The sequence below is a fragment of the Gallinula chloropus genome, assembly GCF_964237585.1.
Source record: "Gallinula chloropus genome assembly, chromosome: 7".
Taxonomy (NCBI): Eukaryota; Metazoa; Chordata; class Aves; order Gruiformes; family Rallidae; genus Gallinula; species Gallinula chloropus.
The window spans coordinates 14,919,223-14,946,586 of NC_140092.1; the positions used below are offsets into that span (position 1 = coordinate 14,919,223).

The 27,364-nt window shown below is 42.6% G+C and overlaps 1 protein-coding gene across 1 annotated transcript in view; it reads right to left on the reverse strand.

Annotated features, from left to right (window-relative positions):
* Positions 1 to 12,869: 12,869 nt before the first annotated feature.
* The window catches only part of BEND4 (BEN domain containing 4), a gene marked incomplete at both ends in the record, with an annotated part of 28,137 nt that continues 13,642 nt past the window's right edge, over positions 12,870 to 27,364 (reverse strand). Inside the window, 3 exons of the mRNA XM_084266924.1 lie at positions 12,870 to 13,087; positions 16,222 to 16,462; positions 20,148 to 20,239. Of these exons, the coding sequence (XP_084123050.1) occupies positions 12,870 to 13,087; positions 16,222 to 16,462; positions 20,148 to 20,239 (551 nt within the window). The remainder of the gene's footprint in view (positions 13,088 to 16,221; positions 16,463 to 20,147; positions 20,240 to 27,364) is intronic.

Consider the following 27,364-nt stretch of genomic DNA (forward strand, 5'->3'; position numbering starts at 1 on the left):
TCATTGGCCTTTCTCTTCACCCTTCCTTGTAAACTTCATCTCATCTCAGATTGCACTTTGCTGATATTAGTCGTATTCACAAAGAGCGCCGGAGTCTGATCCTGCATATCCTAGGATATTTATATGGATTTTGAATTTGAATAAACACTTTGAGAAACCCATTATTCTGGAAATATTAAAAATCTGAAGAAAGTAAAACTGGGAAAACATTCTAACTGGGGAGGTTAGTGCAAACAGCCAGTGTGATAGAAAAGGTTTGTAAGGTGGAGTTACGGAAGAGTGAGTGCTGCTAATTTGCACTTTGCAGGGCAGAGATTTCACTGAGAGGTTAGGGAATGTTACCGAAGTGTTCCCATGTCTTGTTTTAAGAAGAGGTGTGAGTTTATATTCTTAGAGGACATCTACTCCAAAAGCCTATAAAAATGATTCCTTATTCATCAGAGATGTAGTTTGTATGAATTAAGATCATAATTTCTTTTATCCAAGTCAGAGGCACACCTGTCCACACACACTTCATTTGTATTCCGAGATACAACTCAGTTACCTTATGGATTATAGCATCACATGTTAAATTTAAGAAGGCAGAACCTGGGTATTTAAAAGTTGCATAGTTTGAGGACCCAGTTCCATTTTAAAAATGACCTGGGTGGTGATGTACTCTGAGATTGTGTATCTTGCAGTTGGATGAAAATACCAATTCACTGAGCCTATCGGGTTGGAAAGGAAAAACAATTCCAAGCTGTTATATTTTAATAGAATAATTTGGAGACTTTTTTTTAAAAATCAGTTTTGCCATTTTTACTGCTTCCCCCCCCCCCCCCCCCCCACGTTCATTATTACGGTCTAAAGCTTGAGGTGATGTGGGCCCAGTACTTAGGTTAGTTTTGGTTTTGTGTTTTTTGGGGGTGGAATGTTTAGCTAATACATTTACATGGTACAATCCTCTGAGTTAAAGAAAAAGTAGCAAATATGGAGAAATGGATTTTTTTCTTTATTGCAAACACAATTACATAATGTTTCTTCTAGATTGGTTTTTAAGAACAAAGATTTTAAGGAAGAGGAGTGAGGATTTAGCTAGCAATGAAGTTCTGTTCTAGGGTTTTTCCAGTTAAGGTATGGTCTTTTAAAAAAGAATTCTATTTTTGTAGACTGGCCTTGCAGGTTCTGTTTTTTCAAGTACTACTGCCCTCTGCTTTCCTAAAGATTGCTTATGTTTTGTGCAACATCTCAGAACTCTGTAAAACTTGGCAGTGTTTGAAAAAATTTTCTTAGTGTTCCACTATAGTGAGTGATCTTAATGTATTTTAAGTTACAAGTTGTCTGGACACCTGTAATAAGTATTTTCCTGTATAATTTTTCTATAAAATACAAAATTCTGAAGTGATTATCTTTCCCTTATGAATGACTTTCAAGTCTAAAATTGTCTCCTTTATATAGTGTGGAATTCGGTATTTGATGTGGCATCCCCCACTACCCCTCCACTTCCTAAGGCATTTATTAAGCATGTTGGAGTAGTAAATACTTGAGTGCATTACTAAATTACAAGATTCTACCCTGTGTTCTGGTCTAGAAGTAGCAGGGACTTGGGGAACAAGAGAACATATTTTTTAAGACTGAGGTTTATCTTTTTGTGACTAATACCAAAGCTGAAGTTTATTTAGCTTCTACTACTCCTCCTTCCTTTAATTCCCCCTCCCCCAATTTTATTATTATAATAACTTTGAGGAGGAAGCCATAATTAGCATCTTAAGTTTTTAATAGCTAAATGGTACTAAAGCCTTTTAAAAGGCTCAATGCTACTCTTGTTCTCTAGATTTTGTACTGAACTACTTGTTCATGGGCAAGTATGGTTTGTGCAGGTAATACACCAATTCCAATTCTGTGTGCTCCTTATTTACTGTCATTTTAGCTGGCTTACCTCTCTTGTTATTCCATAACAGAGAAAAAACTGCGTTACGGAAGTACCTCTGCTAACGATGAGTGCACCGAGCACAGGCCGCCTGCACAGACTTGGGCAGGCTTTGTGCCTTGGGAGTGTGGCAGCTTTTGAAAATTCTCAATTAAGTAACCCTTTTTCTAAAGTTGATTCAGATGTGTTTCTTACAAAAGACTTCACAGAAGCGTATTGTTTAAGATTTGAAAGAAGAGTGTTTCATTTTATGGTCCTGTGTTCTTCAGGCATTTTGGCTTGGTAGAATAGAACAATTGATTAATATTGACTCCGGTTCAAACACTGAACTTCTGTGCATGCCTCAAGGCTTATGGTGCAGAAGTGAGCATAAAATGGCAATGTGCTTTTTTCTTCTGGCTTAACTATTGTGCTGCTTCTGTTCTCATTGTTAGCTCTCAATAGAGAGTACAACTAACATCTCTTTTGCAGTTTACCTACTTAATGTAAATGAGAAGCCAAGATGTACCAAAAAGACTTTTTCTTTCTTTGTAGAGGGGTTGCATAGCTTAAATAAGTAATTTTGCCTTTCTTGTTAGTGAGACACAAATAATTAAGATCAAAAGTAGACTATATCACATAGAAAAAGAAACAGGAATCCAGGCTTTAAAGCACAATAGTCGGATTTTTGAAATGCACATCCTTTGAGGAAAATAAAATGTGCTGGGTTGTATGGACTATAGAAACTGCAGTCAGTCAGGCTTTGCTGAAGCAAAAGAAAAGAGACTGTAACAAAGTGTGTGTAAAAATAAAAAAAAAGAACACAAGGAAAAAACTAAGGTGTTGAGCACTTGGGAATAGGAAGGGATAAGCACAGTCTAAAAAATGACAGAAAGAAGAAATGATGACTGGAGAGAAAACAAACAGTAAGAAATTATATTTTATTAGAATGCATAAAACAATGTAGTATGGCATTCTCTTGGCAGTATTATGATAGTTGGGTGATTCCTCCCTCTTACACCCCAGGAAAAACTCTTCTTCCCTCCTCTACCCCCTCTTTTTTTTTTTTTCTGTAATGAAACTCAGTGCTTCCAGTTAACTGTTTCTCAGAGTGGTATTCAGTTTTGCAGGTGAACTTACTTGCTTTCTGAAAACTTAGGCTTGCTGCAAGGAGTGATTATAGTGTAATGTCAGTGTGGAGCTTTGTTGGTGAGGTATGTGTTTGGTGAGTGGGGAGAGAGCAATTTTAATAGTGGAACGAGAGCTGGAGTGAATTAAAAAGAAAATGGATTGAGCCAGAAAATGATTGAAGCACCATACTGAGGATGTTACAGAGGAAAACAAAAAAGGGTTCAGTGTCATAAGGTCTATAGAATTCTTGCAGTGGATTGTAAAGCCTTGGTGAATATGTCAGCCCGTATTTTCCAGGTTGCTTAAACATCTGTGGGTAAGCAAAGATTACTAGTTAAATCATCATGTTGTACGGAGGAGTTAGCATTCAAGGCATGATGTGAAAAGGATGGATGGTTTTTTTTATATACCACAGTCAATACATGATAGATTATAGTAGATAGGCAGAAAATTATTGTTCTGTTTTAGATTACAGGAGGCTCTTGAGGAAAATGTCTTTTTTTCTGTGTGAATGCAAGCCACCAATTAAAATAAAAGGTCTTGGTTACTTTTTAGAATTGTTACCCTATCAGCAGGCCTGGTCAAATTTTTGTCTTGCCAGTGTTCATCGTGCTGTTACAGGGAGAAGGTGTCTGTTAAAATAGTGGAATACACCTCCACTCTTCAGGATACTTTGATTTTTGTAACCTAAATTTAGACTGTTTTATAAAGCTTTTGAGGTTGTGATCAGCTGCTTCAAATCTGAAGACAGAAGAAAAAATATGCAATGTTGTATAAATGGTGTAATATAAAGGGTTTGGGGTTTTTTTTTTGTAAGTCTCTCTTCAAATTAAAGACACTGAAGTACTGTGTGGGAGGAAGCTTTGAAAAACATCTAACGCACTTCGACTGTTGCCAAAATTGTATTGAATCTGAAAGTCAGTGGTGAGGATTTTCACTGGTGGCAGAACTTTCAAAGGACAATCTCAGAGTTGGGATGTGTTTCTCTGTGCAGCCTTTTAATCAAATGTATTCTCTTCTCCCCATTCTGATGTTTGTCAGTGTATTGGCTTTTTCATCTGTGTCTGAGTCACTTCATACTGATACAGGGAAGTAATTTTGTGAGGTGCAGGCATTTAAATATTTCTCCACATAAGTTTTCTTTTGTAATTACAATTGAATTTGGTTCATCCTGTAAAATGTCTGGACGTTGTAATTACTCAGTAAATGTCACGTAGCCAGTAAAGGTGGTGTGCTGTTAATTCGAGCTGTTCCATACGTGTTGCGAAGGTAAGTGCTAACACTGGCTTCAGGCAGTTGATGATGATTTGCTGCCTTTCTGAGTGCATACAACTATTTTATAGATGCAACATGAAGGACATACCCATCTCTCTGTACTAGTTACTCCCTTTGCCTTTATTGACAGTATGTGCTCAGTTAAATAGCGAGGGCTCAGTAGGTGAGCAGCCTGTGCAGGCTGGCTGGGCTGCACTGGCCAGTGCTCGGCACGTCACTGGCAGCTGTCCTTGCAGCCTGTTCAGCCCCAGGGAACGCCGTCCATCCCCAGTACTCTGCCTGGCGCAGAGACCCCACTGGTGCTGGCTCCAGTTTGGACTACCAGTCCTGATCTGGGTCTAAAGGTAACATGAAGGGTAGCAAGAGATGGGTTTCATGGCTGCGTATAGTCCAAGATACGGAGAATTTCTTGAAGAGGTTGGGTTTATGTGTAAGACTTGGGCCTTAACTGTAACTTGACAACCCCAGCAAAGCAGTCAGAGCCTCCTTTAAAAAGCCAGGTGCCATGGATATGAAATCAGTTTAGAAAGGATCTAACATACTGTCTGGTTCATTAAAGTACCTCTTTTACCATTAATGAAAACTGGTGATCTGCATGTGGCTATAAAGAAGATACAAAAATGCAGGAAGCCTGGATGGTAGGCTGAGGAAACCTGGAAAACTGGAGGTTTTGTCTGTATGGTGTCAGTGATGAGAAGTAGTGTACTTCTCACTGGTGGTCGAGCAGTATACTGGAGGAAAGGTGAGAAGGTGGTTCTTCATCTGAACCTTAATGATTGATCAAGTTCAGATTGCTACAAGACTCAGATTCACCAGCACACACAGGCAGCGCTTCAGATACCAGTTTTCTTTACTCAAAAATAAACTGGGATAGCGTATGACTCCTGGAAGATCAAGCTGTCAGTAACCATGTTTTGGACGTGCAGCATATGTCTTGATGGATAAAAATGTCTTGCAGGACACCAGCCATTAATGTGTGGTGATCAGATTGTTGAAGGCTGCACATCACCAACTCGACTACTGTGTTAAGCAGTATTATTTTTGGGTGGCGATACCATTGCAAACAGCTTTCTACTGAACCAAGGGGCACAAAATCTGTGCAGCAAAGTGACAGACTTTCGGGTCTTGTATGCTCAAGATCAGGTCCAAATACGGGACTCTGGGGCTGTCTGAATAACCAGGCAGATGGTCTCAGACACTTTGGAAGGTTGCGAGAGCTCTGCCTTTTCCCATAACATAAGCTGGAATGCTTCAGAACCTTTTGGGGTTTTCCCATTGGTGGCATTTGTTGAAAGGCCATTTTTACATAATTGTGTGAAATGGTTGGTGAGGGCTTGAAGGGGACCTTGCAGTCAGCTGGTTGGAGATGAGTTCCAGTTCTGCTCAAGAATCAGCTTGGTCCCTGTGTTTCCTAGTATTTTAAGAGGGACTTCATTAAGAGATGATGGAAAGTAAACCTACCTTTCTGTCATTTGAACTAAGCTTTTTGAAAGCCTTGGGAACAGGGCATGATTTCTGCCTTCACAGAAGCCTGGGAATCTCGGTGTCTAGTAAATTGCCTATATTGACTCAGCCAAGTTCTCCAGTGATCTTTGAGGTTTTTTTATTTAGATTCCTTCAGTTTGTCTGGTGCTGAATTTGGATTTAGTAGCTTCTGTTTGGATCTCTTCTATGCCCCCTTTCCTACAAATGGGGTGGCTTAAATGTTAGCCAGTGCTCTATTTGATCAATTTGATGGTGCTTCAATGAATTTTTCCCCCAGAAATACTGATTGAACAGCAGTTTGCCATTGAAATCTATCGGGCCCGTCTGGATACATTAAGTTTTGGCTCTAAATGTCTTTTCCAAAGCAACCTGTGGTTTTACTGTTCCTTACTACTATTAAATTATGGTTTATCTTGCATTCGATACACGTGTAAGCAGATTGATATATGAACTCGTGTCCCTGTGTATTACAGTTGTATGTAGGTATCTCTGGTTGTAGATTTGGACCTCCTCATTGATTTTCTCATGAAAGAACTGATACCTTTGGAAAAATAAAAATCTAAATGCTGTGGATGAAGATTCTAATGAATTTGGATAATTTGGAAACGTTAATGAAAGGGAGAAGTTTCAGTGAGGCTGGGGCCTTGAGAGAACTGAATTTGTGGTGGTCTGCCCTATGTTTTCACCTCGCTGCCATCAGAGGTGGCACAGTGAGGTTTACCAGACCCGTGGTGGAACCCTGGGTAGCTGCTTGTATGCTTTCAGCCACCCTGTTGTTAGAGGAAGAAGGTGGGGAAAACTGAGCAGTGAAACTTGATGAGTGCATTAAAACAAGACACCTCACAAGAAAGGGGGATGCCAGAGCTATACCACCATGTATTACAGCATGAGCTGAACAGAAATGGAAGAGATTCACATTGGGAAGAAGTCTGAATTGTGTTATGGTGGAGCAGCTGCTTTGATATCCTCAGTCTCCAATGGACATAAAAGAAGGAACTTTCAACTTTCTATCAAGTGACCTGGATTTTTTTTCCATGCTCTCAGCTCACTTTTGTTTGCTAGGGATGCATAATTTTAATCTCTCTGTGCTAAGGATAATTTTCTTTTATCCATTCTTCAGTCTCCAGGATGGTTCAAAACAATTGATTGTGGGTGAAGGAGACTAATTCCAATTCTTTCTTCCAAGAGCCCTGTCCACTCAGGAGACAACTGGACACTTCTGGATCATTGGGGGAGACACATGGGGATGTCCTGTTAGCACTTGGTGGGTGTAATTATTTTTTTTCTTGGAGATTAGTCTCTCTCTGTGGATGCTATGGATGGGAAATGTAACCTGGGTGCTTCCCTCGCTTTCCTTTTGTTGAGAGCCTGCGCTAGAACTGCTGTGCTGCTCGATTAGCCTTTAGGAAAAAACTTCCCTCTTTCCATCAGTTCAAGTAGTACTTCAGTTGTTGGCTCTTTCTGTTCCACATCCTTCTGTAAGAAGAAACTTCAGTTTTTCACTTAGGTTACATGGCATTTTGGAAAGGCTAAGTTAACTTTTTCTGCTGTACTACTGACCCTGTTCCTTAGCGGGAACTAAGCTTGTCTAATGGGAAACTCCTTTGAGGCATTAGCAAACCTGTTTCTTTCCGTTTTTCTACAAAGGCTGCCGTAGCAGTGGCAATTACCTCTGCCAGGTGAGTGGCAGACTCTGTTAATGTAAGATCCTGTCAGGTTTTTTTTCCTCCTGACTCAGATTATCTGCTGGTTTGGGTTTTTTTTTTCCTTTCCCCCCTTAACACCATACATCTGAGGCAGAAACTGCTCTTACACACTTCAGGTTGTTGAATCTTTGCAGGAGGGTTTTTGTGTCCACAAGGCAAGGTCATGTACAGGGATCTGCCCAGGGGCCCGGGCCGTGGCAGGGAGTCCCTTCTCCCAGCTGCAAGGCTGCTGCCACCCAACCTGCTGCAGGAGGAGGATGCTCCTTCACCCCTTGTGGAATTTTGTTTGATCCTCATTTAGTGGTCTGTGGACTGGCTTTATGTACCATGCATTCAAACTCTGCTCAGAGGCTGGTTTCTTTGAGGGCTTTTGGCCTTTTTTATTTTGCTTATCACTACAGCCTTCAGTTCCTGGGCACTAACCTTTGCCAGAACCCTATGAAAAGAGGTAGATCTATCCTGGTTTCCCAGCTTTGGGCACGGCAGGGTGAAGCTTGAACTGTGCTGCCTCACGCTAAGCTCCCCGGACTCTGATGTTTCAGAGTGGTCTAAGTGCTTTCTGTTCTGACACTCCTCCTTCCCCTGGACTCAAGTCATGAGGTGCTTCTGCTGAGGGAAGGGGGCAGAGCAAGCAGGAGCTCCTGCCTGCCTGAGCTTTGTAACGTGAGTAGTCTTACTAAAATAAGGTTACAAAGACTTTCCTTGCATGAGCTTGTGCATGAGCTTGTTCTAAGCAAATGAGGTAAAAACCCCACTCCTTTGTATGCATGAGATTCAGTGGCTGACTTGGACCTTAAGGTCCTCTTCAGGGACATCTTAGCACTTGAGTACTTGAGCTGCCACAGCCAGCAGCAGTGGGCCATATACCACTTTCACTGGATGGACCAGCACTGAGGCAGGAGTGTCTGTTAAGACCTGCTCTCTCTGGGCACCTTCACAAGCTTCAAAACCGTAATTGCTGCTTCTGGTTCCTCACCTACATGCTCTCCTGCCCTGCCCCATCACCCCCTCTGTTTCCCCATAGCCCAGCCCTGTTCAGTCCTGCCTCTGGATCTACCCTCTGGCACTTCACATCATTGCCAAAGCATGGTGAGTTAGAGCTTGCCAAAGAGAAGTTAATTATGTTGCCTTTGGGTTTTGGTGTGTTTTTTTTTTTTTTTCTCCAGAGGGATTAACAGAGTGGGGCTTTTAAACCTGTGTTTTTTTCAGGATCACCTGAAACTATTTTGGTGTTTTCACTACTGTGGATTTTCACAAAAATCACATAAGGTTGAAGAAAATACCAGCCCAGCCCCAGCTGGTTTTGCATCATTCCAGACAGCTGAAATTGTTGTTTTATAATGGAAATATCTGGCACCTGTTTCTAATGGATGACATTGGCCTGAAGTCATACTGATCTTGTCTCACAGCCCAGCAGAAGGGGTTTGCCATGGTGAATGTCTGTCACCATAATTCCTCTACAAATTATTTGGAGTTGGGCTTTTCTAAAGCATATAAGAGAATAGAAGAGATTCAGCCATCCCTGAATTTTTGAATTAAAATGGGATTAAACTTCGTCACTTGAAAATCTGGGTTTTAGAATTGCAGGTGGGCACCTTTGCTGAACAATCTTCTGACCAAAGCAGCGCATAAATACATGTGGTTATGTTTTGAGGTGCAAATGATTTATGTTGTAGTCATCATTGAATTCTTCATAATCTTTCACTGCACTTGCTGATGCTTCATACTTAACAAACATTTAATGCAAAAGACAACCTCTAGCCTCTTATGAAATTACAAGCATAAAACTTCAGGTATCTATTAACTTCAGGTAAATCTATACCAAGAGCCAGCTGTGACACGTCACACTGACTCTATGCCTGTAGACAGAGAAGAAGACAGGGTAACCAGAGACTAACTTTTATTGTGCATTTTTATGCAACAGAACAAATGGAACTGGAGGTATGTAGTAATAAAACCAATATTCAAATTAGAATTAACACCTGAAATAGTAAACTGTAGGTAACAAATGTCTTTCTAATTAAAAAATATTGACTGTTTAAAAAATTCTCTAAGATTTTATATTCTTTAAAAGAAATGTGTGTTGCCACATAGAAAACAATTCACACATCCTATAGAAATTGTCACAAAAACCTTACTAGTCTATATTACACTATGCACTTTTTTGTACAATATCTGGTAAAGGTCTATCCCTAACCTGTACTTACTCTACACAGTACAATCATCATTAGAAAGTATTCATAGAATTAACTACACCATAACAATAAAAATATCAGGATTAATGGATTTTTTTTTTTAATCACAGTTTTTCCACAAATATTTGTCATAGAAAATATAGCGAAGGCATGTTGGCACAGACGGGCGTGCGGTGCTGCTACACAAAGTTTGAGAGAAGGCAGATACATAAATGACAGTAAGATTAAAGAGCAGGGAAGGATAAGACAAGAATCTCTATCCTCCTGGGACTTTCTGGAGTGACATGATAGATAGCGGTTCCCTTCTGTCGCAAGCCTGCCGTCTACATCCAGCGCGGGGAAGGGATGTGCTGACTTACCCATCTTTAAGCAGCGCGCTTTGTATCGCGCTCCGTGAGGGCTTGCGTGCCATCTATTATTTCAGGTCCCGTGGCGTTATACCCAACGCCTGGTGGGTATGCAAACACTGCAGTGCGTATGGATTTACGGTGCCTTGTCAACAAACTAACTGGAATAAGCAGGTTCTGAAGGGTTTGGTTTTGCTCTGGGTTTTGTTTGTTGTTTTTCATTCTTTAAACAACATGAGTGGGTCAGGTGCCTGTGATGGCAATTAAACGCAAAAAAACAACCCCCCCCAAAAGTTGTTGCACTTGTGTTGTTATTGTAAAGCCGAACAGGAACAAAAGCAGATGAGCTGGTGTCTGTGACTATGATCCGTGGCACTGGCTGGTGCGCACAAGCAACTGAGGGCAAAATGTTGTCCTTAAAGAGAGGTCCAAACCTGCAAAGCCATTTCTAGTGCCAAAGCGGCTTTCAGGCCGAAACCAGGCATTTGGTTATTGTGCAGTATGAGAGCAGAGGATTGTGAGCGGGTCTGGGACACTTGGTTACACTTCTTACACTAAAAATAAAGCTAGGCTTTCAGCCGATCTTTAGGTTATTAAATGAGAGAGGTCTGTCCAGTATTTCTGTTCTGTGGGTGCTAAAAATGAAGCGCTTGTATTTTTTTTACCTCATACGATTAAACATTTGGAAGGAAACCATCACACTGTTTACAAAAATACGGCATGATACATATCGCTGCGGACAAGTTTACAGTATAATGTTGACTCACACGTTCTGACATGTTTTACCAAGTAGTTCTGGCATGTGTCACCACATTAAACATAGACCAGCAAGACTTACACCATCTGAGCAATGTAACATCTTCTATTAGAGTTCTTTTTTAAAAAAAAAAATGTGTAAGTTCAACACTGAAAAGCTACTATAGGATTATCTGTACCGTGACGTTTCTATACACCGAGTTTCTCCTCCAGAGGTCTGTAGCGAGGGATGCTGTCCAGTGTGACTGAACTGCTCATTCACTTGTGGAAAATACATGAGTTATTCTGGGTCAAATGAGTGCCTTTCCACCCCCTTTTTAAAAAAAAATCACCAAAAATAAAATGAATTGAGAGGTATCAGGCATTTGAGGGCCTAGAGCATATCCTGGCTGCGTGATGCCTTATCTATAGGGGTGCACGGTGGAGCCCGTGTCCCAAAACAACCTGTGGGCTGACTGAGAGAGCACAGTCACCACAGCAGGCCAAGAGGAGGCAGATGGATGGAGCAAATTACTGGATGTGCCAGCTGTCCTTGAGACTGCCTCAGGCCGGAGCTAGAGGAGCATTTCAGCCCAGGGGGCCCTTCCTAATCTTTGAGGAAGGGGCTGGGTGCCTCCTGCCCTTCCCATCATGCTGGGAGAGGGTCAGGAAGGAGAGAAGGGTGAAAGGAGCAATCAGTAGCTTCTCTTGTGGCAGTTAGGAAAGCTGGGGGCTATGATACACGCGTTCAGGAGAGTCAACGCTGGTGAGGTAGCACTAAGGATGGTCAAAAGCGAAGTGAACTTTCTCTCAATATAGTGGTTCCCTGTACCTGCCAGTGAGGAAATGTTGCCCCAAGGAGAGCTGGTTCTGGCTCCAAAGGATGCCAGCACCGGCCTGAGTGACCGAACAAGGGCAAGGAGATGGAAACACCCTGACATGGAAAGGGTATCGTTTCTTTGGCATTGCATTTCTGGAGTGCATCAATTTTGAGGGACAATGGATTCCTAAGCCTTTAAAATGAAAGGTTTTCAGGGGACTGATTTTTTTTTTCTTTGAAGTTGGCATCTGCTTCTGATGTCGTATGCTGATGTGAACTGGCTTCCGCTCTATTCCAGATCTTTTTTACAGGTCTTAGTTAGTGTGGACCCCATATTTACTTAGAACAGAAGGTTAAATGAGGCTCTTCTTACCCAACCCCTCCCTGAATGCACCGCTGACTGTTAAGACCAGCACATTACCTCATCTATTCCAAGGAACAGGTCTAAAACGCAAATGAAAACAAACCCAAGAAAAGGCAATTTAAAGCCTCTAAAGCCACGTAATGTGGCTATAGAATAGGAACAGACGAAGCAAAACCTGTCTTCTGAAATAGCAATTTGTTTTTAGCAATCTTGTTTCAATGAAAACTGTCATGATCAACTCTAATCCCCTAGAAATCTAGATAAATATAGTGTCTATCTGATATACAACACAATTTTTATCTATTCGAAGTGCCTGTTATTGTTCTGGGTCTTTGAAGGATTCTGCTGCTGACGAGTGCTGCTGTTTTACCCGGGAAGATTAATTTCCTGGCAGAGCTGGCTAAAGGAAGTCCCTGAATTTTCCATCTTGTGCGGTACTTTAAGGTAGGATTTATAATTATGGTATTTTCCGTTAGGAAATAGGAGACCACTTTTTTTTGTTACAAGCATGCAGTCTTGTTCTTGCATCTCCTACTCATGGAAAGCAAAGAGCACCCAGCTGTTCTGGGTCCTAGACCTGGGCTTGTTATCATTTGGCAGACAAGATGGTAGCTTCTTTTGACGTTTTAATAGTTTTTAAATGACCTTTCCTCTAGAACTAGATGAAATGAGCTGCAATTTCCCTTTGAGGGTGCTATGAAGGATTTCCAAATAATAGGCACTGAGAAGTCCCATAAAGCAGGTCTTGAAATGGATTTCTTTCTGTTAACTGGGACACAGTAGGGTGGAGAAGCTGAAATCTATGCAGTATGCATTCAAACATGCTTTGGACTCTTAAATGACAGTAGGGTAAGTATGTTTAACAAATAGTCTCTCCTAAATTAAGCGGTTGCTACTGTTGTATGAGGTTCCTCTCACTACCATCAATCGCCAGATCCGTCCTGCATACCTCTATTGAAGACTTCGTCCTGTGATCCCGGGTGGTCAGTCCCTTCGTAATACGAGTTCCCGTTGTGAAGGAAGGTCCCCACTGCACGCCCCTGGCGCGCGTGTCCTACTGCGTCGCTGAATACCTTGTTAATTTGCTCTTCAGATGGCATCCACCAGTCCGGGTTGGAAGTACAATGCATCCTAATGAACTCTGCAGGAAAACATGCAAGGATAAAAAAACCCAACTTGTCTTTGCAGTATCTGTTACCGCTCAGGTGTCAAAAGCTCATGGGAAGTAAGAAAGGGGGCATTGCTGCTCTACAAGTAAAGCCTTATGGGGGATGCCATGATAATGCCACTTGGTCCTACTTTGTTTCCATACCACTGTGTTTCTCCACATGCAGTGAATGCTGCTGTACCTGAGCTAATTATGCAGTGTACCTGGAGATAAAGTCCCGTCTCGTGGAAATAGAAAGAGCTAATTCCAAGTGACGGTTGTTATTCAGCACGTGCAATACATATGAACATCAGCACAGGCCAGGATGGGTTTCTCTTGAAACCTGCTGTGTATTTATACCTTAGGGTGACCGGTCTCACGGATCTTTATGCTCTCCCTCTGCTGGCTGCTTCAACATCTGCAGGCTGCGGGAGCCTGCCACCCACTCCAAAGTGTCACCACCATCACTTCGGTTTGGGGCTCCTTTTGGTTTGCAGTGCTTTTCATGTTAAGCCCCGCTCCCTCCAGCTTCCTGAAGCTGGCACCTATTTTTCAGGGACTAAATTGGTCTTAGGAACAGCTAAATGAGATGCAAAGGCGAATTTGGGGAGCCTTGCCACAGTTTTCAGTGGAGGAGAAAAGGAATTGTGCTGCGTGTAACCTGGCTATTTAAGTAGCTGCTGCTTCCACATGCAGCTATCTGTACGTGATGATTATGGGTTTTTTTTAATGATCTTTCTGTCAGATTCTCTGACGTGCCACACGCTAAACCTGCAGAAGGCGTCTTGCCAGTAGCTGCTCAGTGTCTCTCAAATAGGTGTATTCAGACCTCGAAACGTCCAAATATGGTTTTAAATCTGAGGGCACCTTATTAGATATATTGGATACACTGTACCTCGTATGGAAACCAAGCTTCTTATTTATTCTGTGACATTAGCTATTCCCTCATGTGGTATTATGTTTCCCAGGATGTTTTTAAATCCTATTTTCTCCTGTTGACAAGCCAACAGCCCCGTAAGTGGCGCAAGGTAACTTCATTACTGTCACCATGTCCTGAGGCCAGGGAATGCTGTGCTTTGCGTGAGTTCCCGTGCCTCCCAGGTATCTCATCTGTTGCAGAATTAGGACATGACTTTTTTTTGCCTAGCTCCTCCAGCATTGTGTCTGCAAAGGCGATAGCTATCTCACTTTTAAATCCATTTGCCTGGAAAGCCACACAGGCAACAGTACTTCCTACCTAGTTACGTTCACACGGGGCTCTGCAGACCGGTGCTTTGCTCAGAGAAAGGATTACTCCGTAAAGGAGCGATGCTGTAATTTAGGCACACCCAGCTGTTTTACAGCTGGTTCCAGACATCAGTCAGCTGGTTTTTTTCAAGGTGTTTAAGCTACTCTGAGCAGCAGTTTGCACTCCCTGCTATGGTGGGAAGGCGTAACTGGACACCCTGAGAATTTAGTCAGAGGCTTGTTACCTTGGCTGGGAAATGGCTAGGAGCCAGTAGCTAGCTTTTGGTACTGGAGAAAGCCATCAACATTCCCACTCACACATGGAAGTCTAAAGATAGGGCTGTCTACTCTGCTTTCTTTATCTGGTCCTTAGACACTGAATGTTTTGGGCTCCTCCTCAAGCTCCTGAAAGTTAAAGCAACTGGCCTTGCCCGGTACCCCAGAGAGGAGTGGCCATCAGCAAAAGTCCTTCTACAGGTAGATTTACTGTTAGTCTTGGTGGGAAGCAGGGGGAAGAAAAGGGTATTAACTCCTTGCTTGTCCATAAATTATTATGTGGAATTGAAAGTCATTGAGTAAATGGTTAGTACACTTGTATTCAACCTTCATTTTTTCCAGAAGAACCTATGGGATCCTAAATCTTGCTCCAGACCTCTGTGCAGCATGGTGTGCAAAGGACTCGCCCTTCTATTATGCACGGATAGAGAGCATCATGTAACAGGTTCCTCTGTAGTAAAAAAAATTATTACCACAGCTTAATTTGGCTGTGTGTAAAAACTGAGTGTTGCCTGGTTACATCAATGTACCCCAACGAAAAGTCTGATCTACTCGGCCTGGCTGAATTCTTCTGCCCTAAGTGGGAAGAGGTTCTGTCTGATACATGCTTTGAGTTGGTCGAATAAAAATAATTTGATCACTGACTGATTGAAATTTAGCTTTTTACAGGGCATCAATCAGCACAATGTGCTTTGAATCCATTCAACCAAAATTTCCAGCACATGCTCATAAAACACAGAAATTTGAGTTAAAGAAATGGTAACCACTTTCATTTATGAAACACAGATGCTGGTATTACAAACACATTTTTAATAGGGCTTAAAAAAACCACCTTATTTTCTGTGTTTTATTATAAAGTCCAGTGCCAGGCCTTCCAAACAATTTTAGGACACCAAAGTATGATCTGCCACAAGAGAGAATTCTTTTCAGTCCGGACCCTTTCCCTGTATTGTCCAGCTTTCTCACTCTCTGGCACTGGCTTGTGAAACTCCCAGTCCTTTTCAGGCTAAACATGGGGGGAAGCCGTTCCCTAACTTTTTCAGTTAATACTGCATCAGTATTCCAAAGAAGGAAGGTAAATCCCTGACAAGGCATTTTTATGTGCTTTGTATGTAATTAACCTGTAGATGTTGAAAACATTCAAACCTACTCTGAAGCTTGGTAAGCTTGTGACTCCAGTAATGTACTCTGGCCTTGTGTGCCATATGCTTACTGTGCATTAAGTTATAAATACTCCTGTGGTTAATTTTGCTGTGTGTCAGTGTCAGAGTGCCCTGTTAGTTCATTATGAAAGAGTGTAATCAGGATTGTCTGATTTTCCTTCTTTGCTCTTTCACACCTATCAGCTTCACGGGCCCTTGTATTTGTCTACTCTCTTAAGTACATAGCCCTGTTTTTTCCCATTCAAAAAACCCCAACACATATATAAATGCATACATACATACATATATGTATGTATAAAAGAAAAAAGAGAAAGAAAAAGCGGAGGGTTTCTGGCTGCTTGTCACCTGCCCGTGAAGCCCCTTCTAGTTCTGCACCTGCCAGCCAAACGCTTCTACTGAGCCAGAGCCAATGTGGTGAAATGAGATCACATATGGTGGACACTGAGCGAAAAGATGCAGTACCTCTGAGACATGTTACTTTTACTGGATCCAGAGGACGTCTTTCAGGACCTGTCTCTCCTGACTGCACTGACCTTTTCCTTTTCCCAAGGCCGCATGAGTACTTAAGCTCATCGGTTGTGAAAACAAATCTGATGAGATAGCGAAGGAGCCGTCGTCCATCTTTCTTGGAAGAATTTACAGCCTCATCCCACTGTTTACTAGTGATGTAGACGGGGTAGTTGTTCAGCAACTGCTTGCTCCCCTGAAAAAGTGAAATATTCCGTTGCTTATTTTACACAGCAAGTAAGTAAAGACGTCACTTAGAATAAAAATACGCTCTCTAACTCACTGTGGTATGACAGTGGGACACACCCTGAAGTGAGCACGTAGCTGCTCGTACTGAGTGAGAATGGGGGCTTTTAAAATAACATTTCCATTTTCCTGGAAATTCACTTAAATTGGGTGAGGTACAAGGAATATGTTTTGAGAGATGGCGATTGATATCTTCCACTTCAACACGCGGGTTAAAAAGAGTTAAGAATCAGCGACTGGGTACACTATTTAAGTAAAACCTTTCTTCTTAATCTGTTAAAATGCATAAAAAGGGTCTTTGAAGAGCGTGATCAAATGGATCACTTCATCGCAGCTGACAGTTTACTTCAGAGGTGACTCTTTTGGTCTATTTTTATAATAAATTTATTATTTCTGTCGAACACACCTGAAACTTGACAGCGGTTATGTTACTGTGAAAAATATAAAGAAAATAAATAAAGGAACTATGAAAACTAAAAGCCTCATTATTATTAATGAATGCCGTATTAGCTCAAATTATAGCTTTACAGAAATGCCACCATGTCAGCTGGAAGGAAATGTTGCTTTTAACCTCCATAATTTGTGCCCTTCAATATTCCAACGTTAAATGAATGCTGTGGGACTAATTATGGGGATCCCTGTAATCCGCACACATTTATAAGCCCTCTTTAGTCAATTGTACCTAAATTGTATTTAATTCTTGTTGCCCATAAAATGCCACAGTTCAGGATTACCCAATTAACATAAGATGGTGCTGTTAATATACTTGAAATAACTGAAGTACACAAAACCCCCAACCCCCTCCTAGAGACTCATTAACTTTTACAGCTAGACCCGCTTATTAAAACACATAAATCTGGGGGCCCAATTAGTAAAACCTTTGTAGAGCCCCCAGCTTTGATAGGAGCTCACAGTGAGCGACAAAAACCAAGGGTCTGATGATGCTCAACAGGGGCAGTCTGGATGCTGCATTTGTGGGCAACTGTTGCAAAGTTCTCCTCCTTGCTTCAAGATCTTTGATATCTGAAAACTACTTCAAGGACTACCCTTGCCTCCCTTCCTATACTTACAGCACCCTGTGAGACAGCTTGGGAGCATCTTTGACATTTTTCCTCAGGTATTTGCTTTTAATTTTTTTCCCAAGCTTGATAAAGGCTGCATTTAGTGCAGACCATGAAGAAGGGGTCACTGGAGAATCTGCCTGTACGGTGTAGGGTACCACCACCTCGCAGAGAGAGGTCAGCACAGCTGGGAGCTGAGCCTGTGTGACTCCCTGCCTCTTGTTCTCCCTGGTGCAAACCTAGCTGGCTTGGTGCAAACCGCTGGCAAAGGCAGCCACAAGTAAATCCAAAGCTCTGTGAAGAAAGCCAAAATATAAAGGAGGTGGGCTTTGCCTGTCTGCTGGGCCCTTCCTTTTCCCCCCAAACCTCTCAACTGTCTGGTTTGTAAATCCAAGCTTGTCATGCCTAAAAGAAGGTCCCTTCACATATAGTCCCAACTCTGCCTACAATGTGAGACCCTCTTTACGCTTCACTTCTCCCACCACAGCAAATTCCATTTCTCTTCCTCCACTCATGACACAAGAAGCTGCTTTAATTTTTGCCACGTGCCCCTGGGAAGCCAACAGAGTGGCTGAGGAGCTCTGCTGTGGAAAGAATGTTTCCTCCATCCAGCCCAGCTACTTGTTCTCTGTCAATGTAGTAAAGGGGCTGGGGAAGGAGGAAGAGCAGGGGGGCAGCATGGAAAGCTCTTGGGGGGGCTATGATGCCCTTATGCTGAAGCAACCATGATCACTCCATCTCAGGGGAACCAACACTAGTATTTCCTTGGCTTGTTCCACCACAGAGGAAATACACAGGATCATCCAATCCCACATTTCAGTTGCTAGCTTAGCATCCCTTTTACATAAAGCTAATTATTCCCTACCTTAGATCCCAAACCCTCCATTTTCCCCAGTAAAGCAAGGACTTAACTGATACTGGTGCAAAGTCCAAGCTGGCACCTCTGCAGGCACTGTCCTGCTTCCGTGCCCTGGCAGGCAGAAGCCATGCAACGCCTGAAATTTAGGATATTCTTCCTCACTCTTCTCCAAAAGCAGGAGATAGTGTTATGCTACTCTGTTAAACAATTACTGGGTTCCTGCTACAAATGCACTTCCACTGCTTCCTTGGGAAGTAAAGCACTTCTGGGCAAAAGATTCTCAGTGTATATGTGATGCAGTTTGGTGTGTCCAGCGGTCATTAAACTAAAACAAACAGCAAACCTTCCAGAAATGAAATAAGCAGATCCTGAAGGAAGAATCAAAGTACAACTGTGTTCATGCTTGTATTTGTACATGATTAAGCTTATGAATAAAAGATTACCATCTATGTGTTTAATTGAATAAAAAATTCTGTCACGTCATGACAAGCTGCTCCATGTGGGACGTTACAGAGCAGCCTCAATTTTTTACAGTGGTTGAAAATTTGGGTGAAGCAAAAGATCAGTAAAAAACCCCAAAACAAACAAAAAAGGAAAATTAAGCCTTGGAATATACTCGAGTGAAAACAGGTAATGATATATATATAAAAATACATACATATGTATATATCAATTTGCACAGAACAGAACTGAATGGAGGAGCAAAGTGATGCACATCCTCAACTTCTGCAGAGTATCTTCAGTGAAACTGTGGTAAGCTGGGACTATGTGAGGCCTGCACTGTGTATCATTTACGTGCAAACGGCGATCAGACTAGACCTAAGTCTTCCCTCTTCTGATTTTGTTTGTGTGAATGATGTGTAGTGACACATGTACACTACATACATAAAAACATGCATGGCAAGAGCCTCCAATACAGTGTCTAAGCTAGAAAAGGCTTAACAAAGCCATTTGATTTGAGGCATCTTTACAAGCCTGACTGGAAACACGCTGGAGCAAAATTAACATGAGTTATACTAGAGCTGAGAAAGAAATCTATACATCTACTTTCCAGAGAAGAGGAGGACTTAAATTTCCTGCTTTTTCACTTTTAAGCAGAACACAATTACAAAAATCCCCCCAACTCGGTATCGAGCATCAAACTGTCCACACTCCACGCTGTGTTTGGGATGCTTTCCGAAAAGCACTCCAAAGCCTCGCAGAGGTCTCTGCTTGGGTCTGCCTGCAAAATGAAGGAAGCATATATTCTAGTGTTAACCACCTCAGGGCTGATCAGAGCTATACTGGCTGGACACACATGCTTGCCTGCGGCCAGGCACATGGCCTGTCGGTGCCCTGACAGGCACAGGCTGCAGCCACCGCGGGCGGCCACCACCCATCACCCAGCCACAGTTTTCACTGGGCTTAAATTCCGCCCACAGAAGTGATGTTTCTGGGGAAAGGTGAGAGAAAAATTACCCAAAATAAGGCAAGGGCAGCTGGTGCTCAGGGAGGGAGTTACGTGGTGCTATGACTAAGTCATCCTAGGTTATACTAGTGATGGGCCTCCTCAATCTGGGGAAGAATACTGTACTGAAGAATGACAGTTTAATAATAGATTTTACATATTTTTACTACTAAATATATTCTTCCAGTGCCCACTGATTTATGTGCCTACATGCCTTGAATGAATTTTCAAACATGAAGAGATGCAGTTTGTCTTCACTGTACACTACCTCAGTCGGATGGTCTGTTGGCTGTGGTACCACGAGCTGGTTGTGATGCTGAAGTACAGTCTTCAAATAATCTAAAACAGTCTGGCAGGGCACTGTATGAAACAAATTGCAATTACCGTGTATTAGCTATCTAGCACAAAATAGAACAACAATATTAAATCAAGCAGTGTTCTTCAGGATCTGTCTTGTACGTCTGTGAGATTCAGTTCAAATAGGAAATACTTCTCAGTCTGGTTTGTGCAGACATTTCATTCAATAAATACATGACAGATGTCGTAGTTCCTATGTCGAGCTCCCTGGCATTGCTTTTAATTTCTGCACACTAGTTTCCAAAGGTTTTTTTTTTTTTTTTCCCTAGTTTGAAATTATAATTATTGCAAATACAAATTAGGTCAGCAGTAATGATAATAATAAAAAAAAAAATCTGTAAATACTGTAAACACCAAACCATACAAAGGAGAAAACATTTCTTGGACCTAAATCATGCACTGATTAACATGTAAATATGCTCAAATGTTTTTGAAACTACAGTCTGATTAACTATACTGAACAGATTTAATGATTCATATACTTTAATTTCTGTTCCCTCCCTCCTCCCAAATTTGTTATAAATCTAGGTGTTAAGCAAATTGCTTTATTTCTCTTTCCCCACCCTCCCCCCTTTCCACTCCCATCACTCTCATCCATTTCAGTAGTGGTACCAACATCCTATTCCCTTCTGCTGAGGTGATAGGTTAATTAGGGATGATTCAATTATGGGTCTCTCTTAAGCAGATGCTGCCACATCCCTGATTAACTCTGGAGTATTTTTGAGATACAGTGCTTTTCTCCTGAGCCTGGAAAACCGTAGGAGAATTAAACAGATATTAACCCAACGTTCCGACTGACTTGTGCAAGACTAAATATAATTTTTAAGGTACCTTATCACTCTCACATTCCATATGGGTTGTTTTTGTAAAACATGCAGAGATAATCTTAGATTCAGCTAAAAATCCAGAAAAAAATATTTCAGAGGAGTTTCATTTTTTTCTTTAATTATTTCTTGGCATTCAGCCTTTACACCTGGAAAAATGTCGTGTCTGTGGCTTTGTCTTAAGCTGGCAATCTGAAAGCAAACACTGAAATCACTGAGAATGTCTTCCAGGTAGGATTTACAGGTATTTTGCACCCTTTCCTGGGCATTCACGCTGCTCAGGAACTATCCCCCTGTCTAGGCAGGCAGGGTGCAAAACTGCTTCACTTTGTGCCGGGTGCCCAATGTGAATAATGAATTCCTGTAATTCCACCTCATGCTGACCTCTCAGCATAAAGATGACCCATCAGTGTATGTGCTACGCCTGTTTCACTTGACAGGTCACACTTTGCTGCAGCGGGGTTAGGAGGTCAGGCATTAGGCAAAAGTTGGCATTTCAAGTGCTTTGTACCCGGTTTAGTTATCCTCGTTGCTGGACCAGGGCAGTATGTGGCTCCTACACAGTGACAATGCCCTGTGAGCAGAATCTGGATGCTTTTTTGTTTGGTAGGAAATAAAACCACTTTCAGGTGTCACTGGATGGTTTCAGAGGATGTTCCAATTCTGCAAAAGCCAGAGGGCAGCCAAGCTCGATACTCCCACCACCGTGTTCGGCAGCCTTCCCGTCACGAGCGCTGTGCATTTAGCACATAGTGGCAGTCAGAAAACTCGATGCAAATTCTTACAGATTAAAATAACCACAGGTGAACATTTTAGTAGACTGGGTTTTTGTAAGATGGTGTGGCAGAAAAAGGATTTGGCTTCCCCACCCCCCCCCCCATTTTAATATACAGGAAAGCTTCTGTGGGGAAATGAAAAATTTGGTGGGCCTTTCCATGTGGAAAGGATGAAGAACTGAAGGGTAAGACTGCATTTTGAGACCTTTTTCTTATACTCTGTATGATTGCTGGCATATCCAAAACGCAGATAAAACTAGGAAAGCCCATGCATGTGTTACTCGCCGATTAAGCAGGTATCCAAGAAGGAGGCACGAGCATTGTGACAGCTGGCTGCCCTGAGCAGCATCAGAAACCTGGTGACAAGGTCACCAAAATCTGTAAGATACCACGGGCAACCAGCATTTCCCATGAGATCTTGGCATCTCCTGTGAGGAGACAATAAGGATGGAAGAGGCTATGATGGGTGGTTGTACTACTGCCTGGAAGATGCCTGACACTTGGACCTGAAAGAGAGTTGAGTGGTGCTTGGATGAACCAAGATACTTGCAAAGAAACTTTTCCTGCCCTGTGTTGCTTTGTGTTTAAGCAAGCTCATTGAGGATGCTGCTGCCAAAGCATCAGTGGTATCTGGAAGCTTTAGATAGCTATGGTGGTCCCCACAAAGCTGTGCTCAAAACAGTCTGTGAAGTTTGCACTTGCTTTTGTGGTTATCTCTATTATCTAAAGTCCCCGGTGATGACCTGACGGCTCTTGGCACCATTACCTGCAATTATGTGGAAAAACATGGGGCCTGACAGAGAACAGAATATTAAAAAGATAATAAAATATATAAACATAAATAAAGAACACGATATAAAAGTGTTCTAATTTCTAGGAGCTGATCTCACAGCAGGATAGCATTTTACCCACAGGCAGCAATTTCACTGCAGGCTACCCAAAGATGCATTTACCTGTGTTCTTCCAAAGGGATGGGGCACAAGTGAGAAGACACCAGGAAACTGTTTAACCTGTTGTGTTCCCAACAGATGAAGTACAGCTCTACTTTAACTGTAGTCTGCTGATAAAAGGGTTTCTCATTACCGGTGAGAAATAAGAAGGTACTAAAAGCCAGCTGAAGCTTACAGAAACTTCCATCTTCATAAAAGCACTAAAGTTTGCAGCACAAAATTGTACAGTTTTGTTATCATTCTAGTGACTGGAGGACTTGGAGCACTTTGGGCTTGTAAAGCCATCATACATCACAGTTTGTGGCTGGTACAAATAACCTCAGCCTTTCAAACACCAGATGCCTCATGCAAAGCCAGGCTTCTCAGGCTGCTGTATTAACCAAAGCTGAAAGGAAGCCACGAGGAGGGCAGCACGAGACTGAGAGTCAAAGCTTCGGGTTTTTTTTTTACTTCTGTGTCCCTCTTACAGCTCTACAAATATTCTCTTTGTGGAGATAAGAGGAACTGTTTCCTCCAAACCCTGCAGCAAACGTGGCTTTCTAAGAGCTCGTGGCTCCCAACTGTGAGAACGAATAATCATTTAAACCTACCAGCTTATTTATTTTGGATTTCTTTGACTTTGATGCGATCTCTAGAGAGTTAACAGGATCATAACCTGATTCTCTGCATGCTTATGCACGTATCCACTATCCCCAACATCACCAACAGGGATCTACACTGAATGTAACCAGAGGGAAAGACTCTAATGTTAAAATAACACTTGCTTGTTATGATTTAGTAGGAAGCCTGTGGGGAGGCAGTAATTTTCCTGCCCATTAGGAAGACGTTTCCACAGCCTTTACTTTCTGAAAGTGCCAGTGGCTCAGAAAGGACACTGAAGTTGCAAAGTGACCTGACCTGCAGCGGGTGGAAGAGTGAGATCTTTGTGGGAGCAGAAGGGCGAGGAGGAGGTGCTACAGGGGATTTGGCATGCTGGGGAAAGCTGGTCTTGCTAAGATGCTAAGCAGGACACATGTAAGAGGCGGGAGGTCTTTGCTGTTTATCGATCCAAGCTTTAAGACTTTGTTGTAATTCTAGGCACCTGTACACTGTACCAAGTGCTTCAGCACAGCTTGCCCTAGCTTTCTCTGAGGAGTATCCCAATTTATAAAACATAGTTAAGCAGTGTGGTGGCCACCCATGACAGAAACTGGGCTGTGACTTCCCAGCCTGACCTGCCACATAGCACAGCAACTCCCCAGACTAAATCCCCCTTGCACCAGACCACATCCACAGGTAAAACACAGTGCAACTCGAGTTGTCACTTCCCAGCAATGCAGCTTCTACTCTTCTTACAGCCTGTGTTATTTCACCTTCGTAACCGGACATCTTATTTCAAGCTGGCATCATGTTTTCATTCTATTGGGCTTTATAGAAGCTTTGGAAAGGAAATGGGAAATGCCAGTCATCTGTTATGCACTTACAGTTAGTGGTGAAGTCATTTCTTTGTCTTCTCTTTGTTAACATCACCACTGACCTTCCCAAGATGCTAGGCTTGTGCCAAAGGCAGAGTCCCTACACCTCCTTGCGTGTCTGTACATCCAAGTACCACGCCAGCCCTTTTGGCCATGCTGTGCATTAATACTCCACCAGAAAGTCACCCTGTCCTCCAAAAGCTTTTCTCAGGGTCCATTTCCTAGGGGCTGAAACCAAGTAGAGCGATGTTCTCTGTGCCTCAACACATGGCGATGCTGCACCGTGCTTGGTCAAGTCTGTCACTTCTAACCTTCCCTGCTCAGCGCTACCTCTGCACCACTCACAAGCCGCGAGCAGTGACTGTGTGCCTTCTTCCACTGATGAAAGCACTAAAAGCACAGGTGGAGAGGAGTTTCAAAAAGAATCCCTCCAGAAATTCAACTGGATGTCTCATGTATTCTTTAAAAAAAAAAACACCAAAACATACAGTATTTGCATCTTTCAGTCTTCTGGAGCACCCCAGATATTCCAAACCATAAAGAAATACATAGTTAAGAGTTTGCTTTGTCCACCTTCTGTTTTGATTTAGCTCTTGTTGTCCAAATCGTATGATTTTGAAAACATCATGCTTTGGCGGCAGTTGCCTAATGCTTTTGGTAACAGATGTGCTCTTAGGGATGAAAAGCTGGTGTGGCCAAGAAGTTACAGCTCCCTGCAGCCTGCGCTGTGGCTCTCCTGGTGTTGCTGCTGAATGAGCGCTAACACCCAGAGTTACAGTAGAAATGGAAAATATTTCTACCTGCTTACCATCCTCATCATCATCATATTGATGTAGCAGCATCATTTGACTCTTTACAAGTGCCAGACAAGAAATACTCCATGAGCAGTTCCGTATTACTGACAAAACCTACTATTTCCATCTGATAATGGTCCCACACTGTTATTAGGATGCCCTATTTTCCTTCAATTTGCCAGGGAAAGAATGCCTCCTCGACAGAGTGCTCCAGGTTTAGTTTCAATTATTAATTTTGCACTGGTCCTAACCTCTGCTTTTTACTCAACACCATCAACTTCCCCTCTACACCATTTGTTACGTTTCCAACTGCTCCTTCTCTGACTGATTTTGTAACCAGCATGAAATTTTTCCTTCTAGATGGTCTTTTGGGGCATTCAACATGCTTTTAATGTTTCCCAATTATCACCCACTCTTTTTCTTTTTTTTTAACCTTTGGCTAAAATAATTGTATCCATCTTTTTATGAAGTGCCACGAACATCTCTATTATTGGTTTGGGCTGGGTTTTTGCTCATTATAAATGTTATTGGGCCACAACCATGCGTATTGGTGTCTGAGGGCTCTCATTTATGCTCCACAAAATGTGTAACACACTCCAGGGCTGTTTATATTGCCAAAGCACAGTGCTGTGAAGAGATCCTTGGGCTTGCTGCAAATAAGGCGTATCTCCAATGTAAACAGGGTACATCTCCAGTCTCTCCCACGGCATCACACAGCCCTAGTGAGAAGGGATGGCTCGTCCCTCGCTCAGCTGCTTGTCTCTCTGCGGTAGCCTCAGCCCCATAAGCAGACAGTAAGCAACCTGGTTATTCTGTTCATTAACGAGATCTCTGTGCTTTGTAGCCGACACTGGCTAGTATTCCTCAACAGCAGAAGATGAATCCCTGAGCACTCCAGACCATTTACTTCTAACTCTCCAGGGAGTAGGAGAATTGGGAAAGGTGTACATCTACATCCACCCGGCTCAAGCCAGCAGCTGTTAGTTAAGACTGGCTCGGCATTGCAACGTGTCCTTCACTTGACCTTGAGTGATGCTTCACTCTGAGTTCATTGCAGGGCATTTCCAAATTGATGCTCGACTGTCAGAAAGATGTAACAAATGATAGGGAACCTGCTGACGAACTACATGGCAGCGTGAATTTCTTATAACATTAACGGAGATGCCTTCTCTGCCTGAGATCTGGAGAAGTGTGCAGAACAACACGGCTTATTTTAGCTCGTAGGCTCATTTATTTCACTCGTCAGCTGAAAGGCAGTGAGAGCTGCATGGATGGGCTGAGAAGACAAGTTGTTGGGGTGCGATGAGCTGGAAGAAGAGCGAGGGGCAAGAAGAGGTGGGGGCCTGGTAAAGAGGAACTGATCTCGATACTCAAGACCCTACAAATTTGGATGTTTGTAACTGATGGCAAAATAAAACAAACAAAGAGAGCAGCCAGCAGAAATCAGAAGCATCGACACTGCACGCAGAAGGGTGTTAAAGATTGGCTAACCTGACCTCTGTGCCTGCCAAAAGCAGGGAAGGGAGAAAAAAATTACATCAAATATCCCATTACTTTTAAAATCCCTCTCAGTTGTGTTTTCCAGGTGGAGTGGAAAACCATTTTACTTCTGTTAATCTGCATCTGAAAAGCCATTGTATGTCTTTTAATTTTCTTTTGCAAATATATTTCTTCCCCAAGGAAGAAAGAACGTGCTACTTCCACACACCCCTGGGATGTACACCCCTCCCTAAACAACAGAAGAAGGCATAAAACAAGGCAGCTATGCATCTGTCATTTAAGAGATGCTGTCACATGTTGCTGTGGCTTCTCTATGTGCTCCCCCCACTTTCCTTCTAACAGAAGGTACCTCTTCTTGCCCTCCCTTTCAGCCAAGAAGTCTCTGGGGCACAGACTCCCTCTTCTAAGCCCTTCTACACCTTCATACTGCTGAGAACTACCAGGGAAACCAAGAAGACCCCGGTGAGCAGGAACAGCAGCTCGTGTCACTAAAATGCCAAATGATGACCTGCAGAACACACACCAAAGCTGAGACCGGGGCGTTCTGCCTCACACAGCTCCCCACAAAACTCCCACCACCTCTCACTCTCCAAGGTAGACCAAGAAACCTGACACACACCCCCTTCCCCCCAAATTCTCACGGGTTTTTACCTAGAAGCATGGAGAAAAACTGATTAACAATGCCCTGGTCTGCTGCAGTTACGCTTCTCAGTAAGTTTTTGTACTCAGGCTGGTTTAGCAAACCAAGCCAGCACCCCCAAGCTGCAAGCAAAGCCGTGCTGCAAAATTCAAAGGGGTTCTCGTGCCAAACACTGGGCGACCGCGCTCGA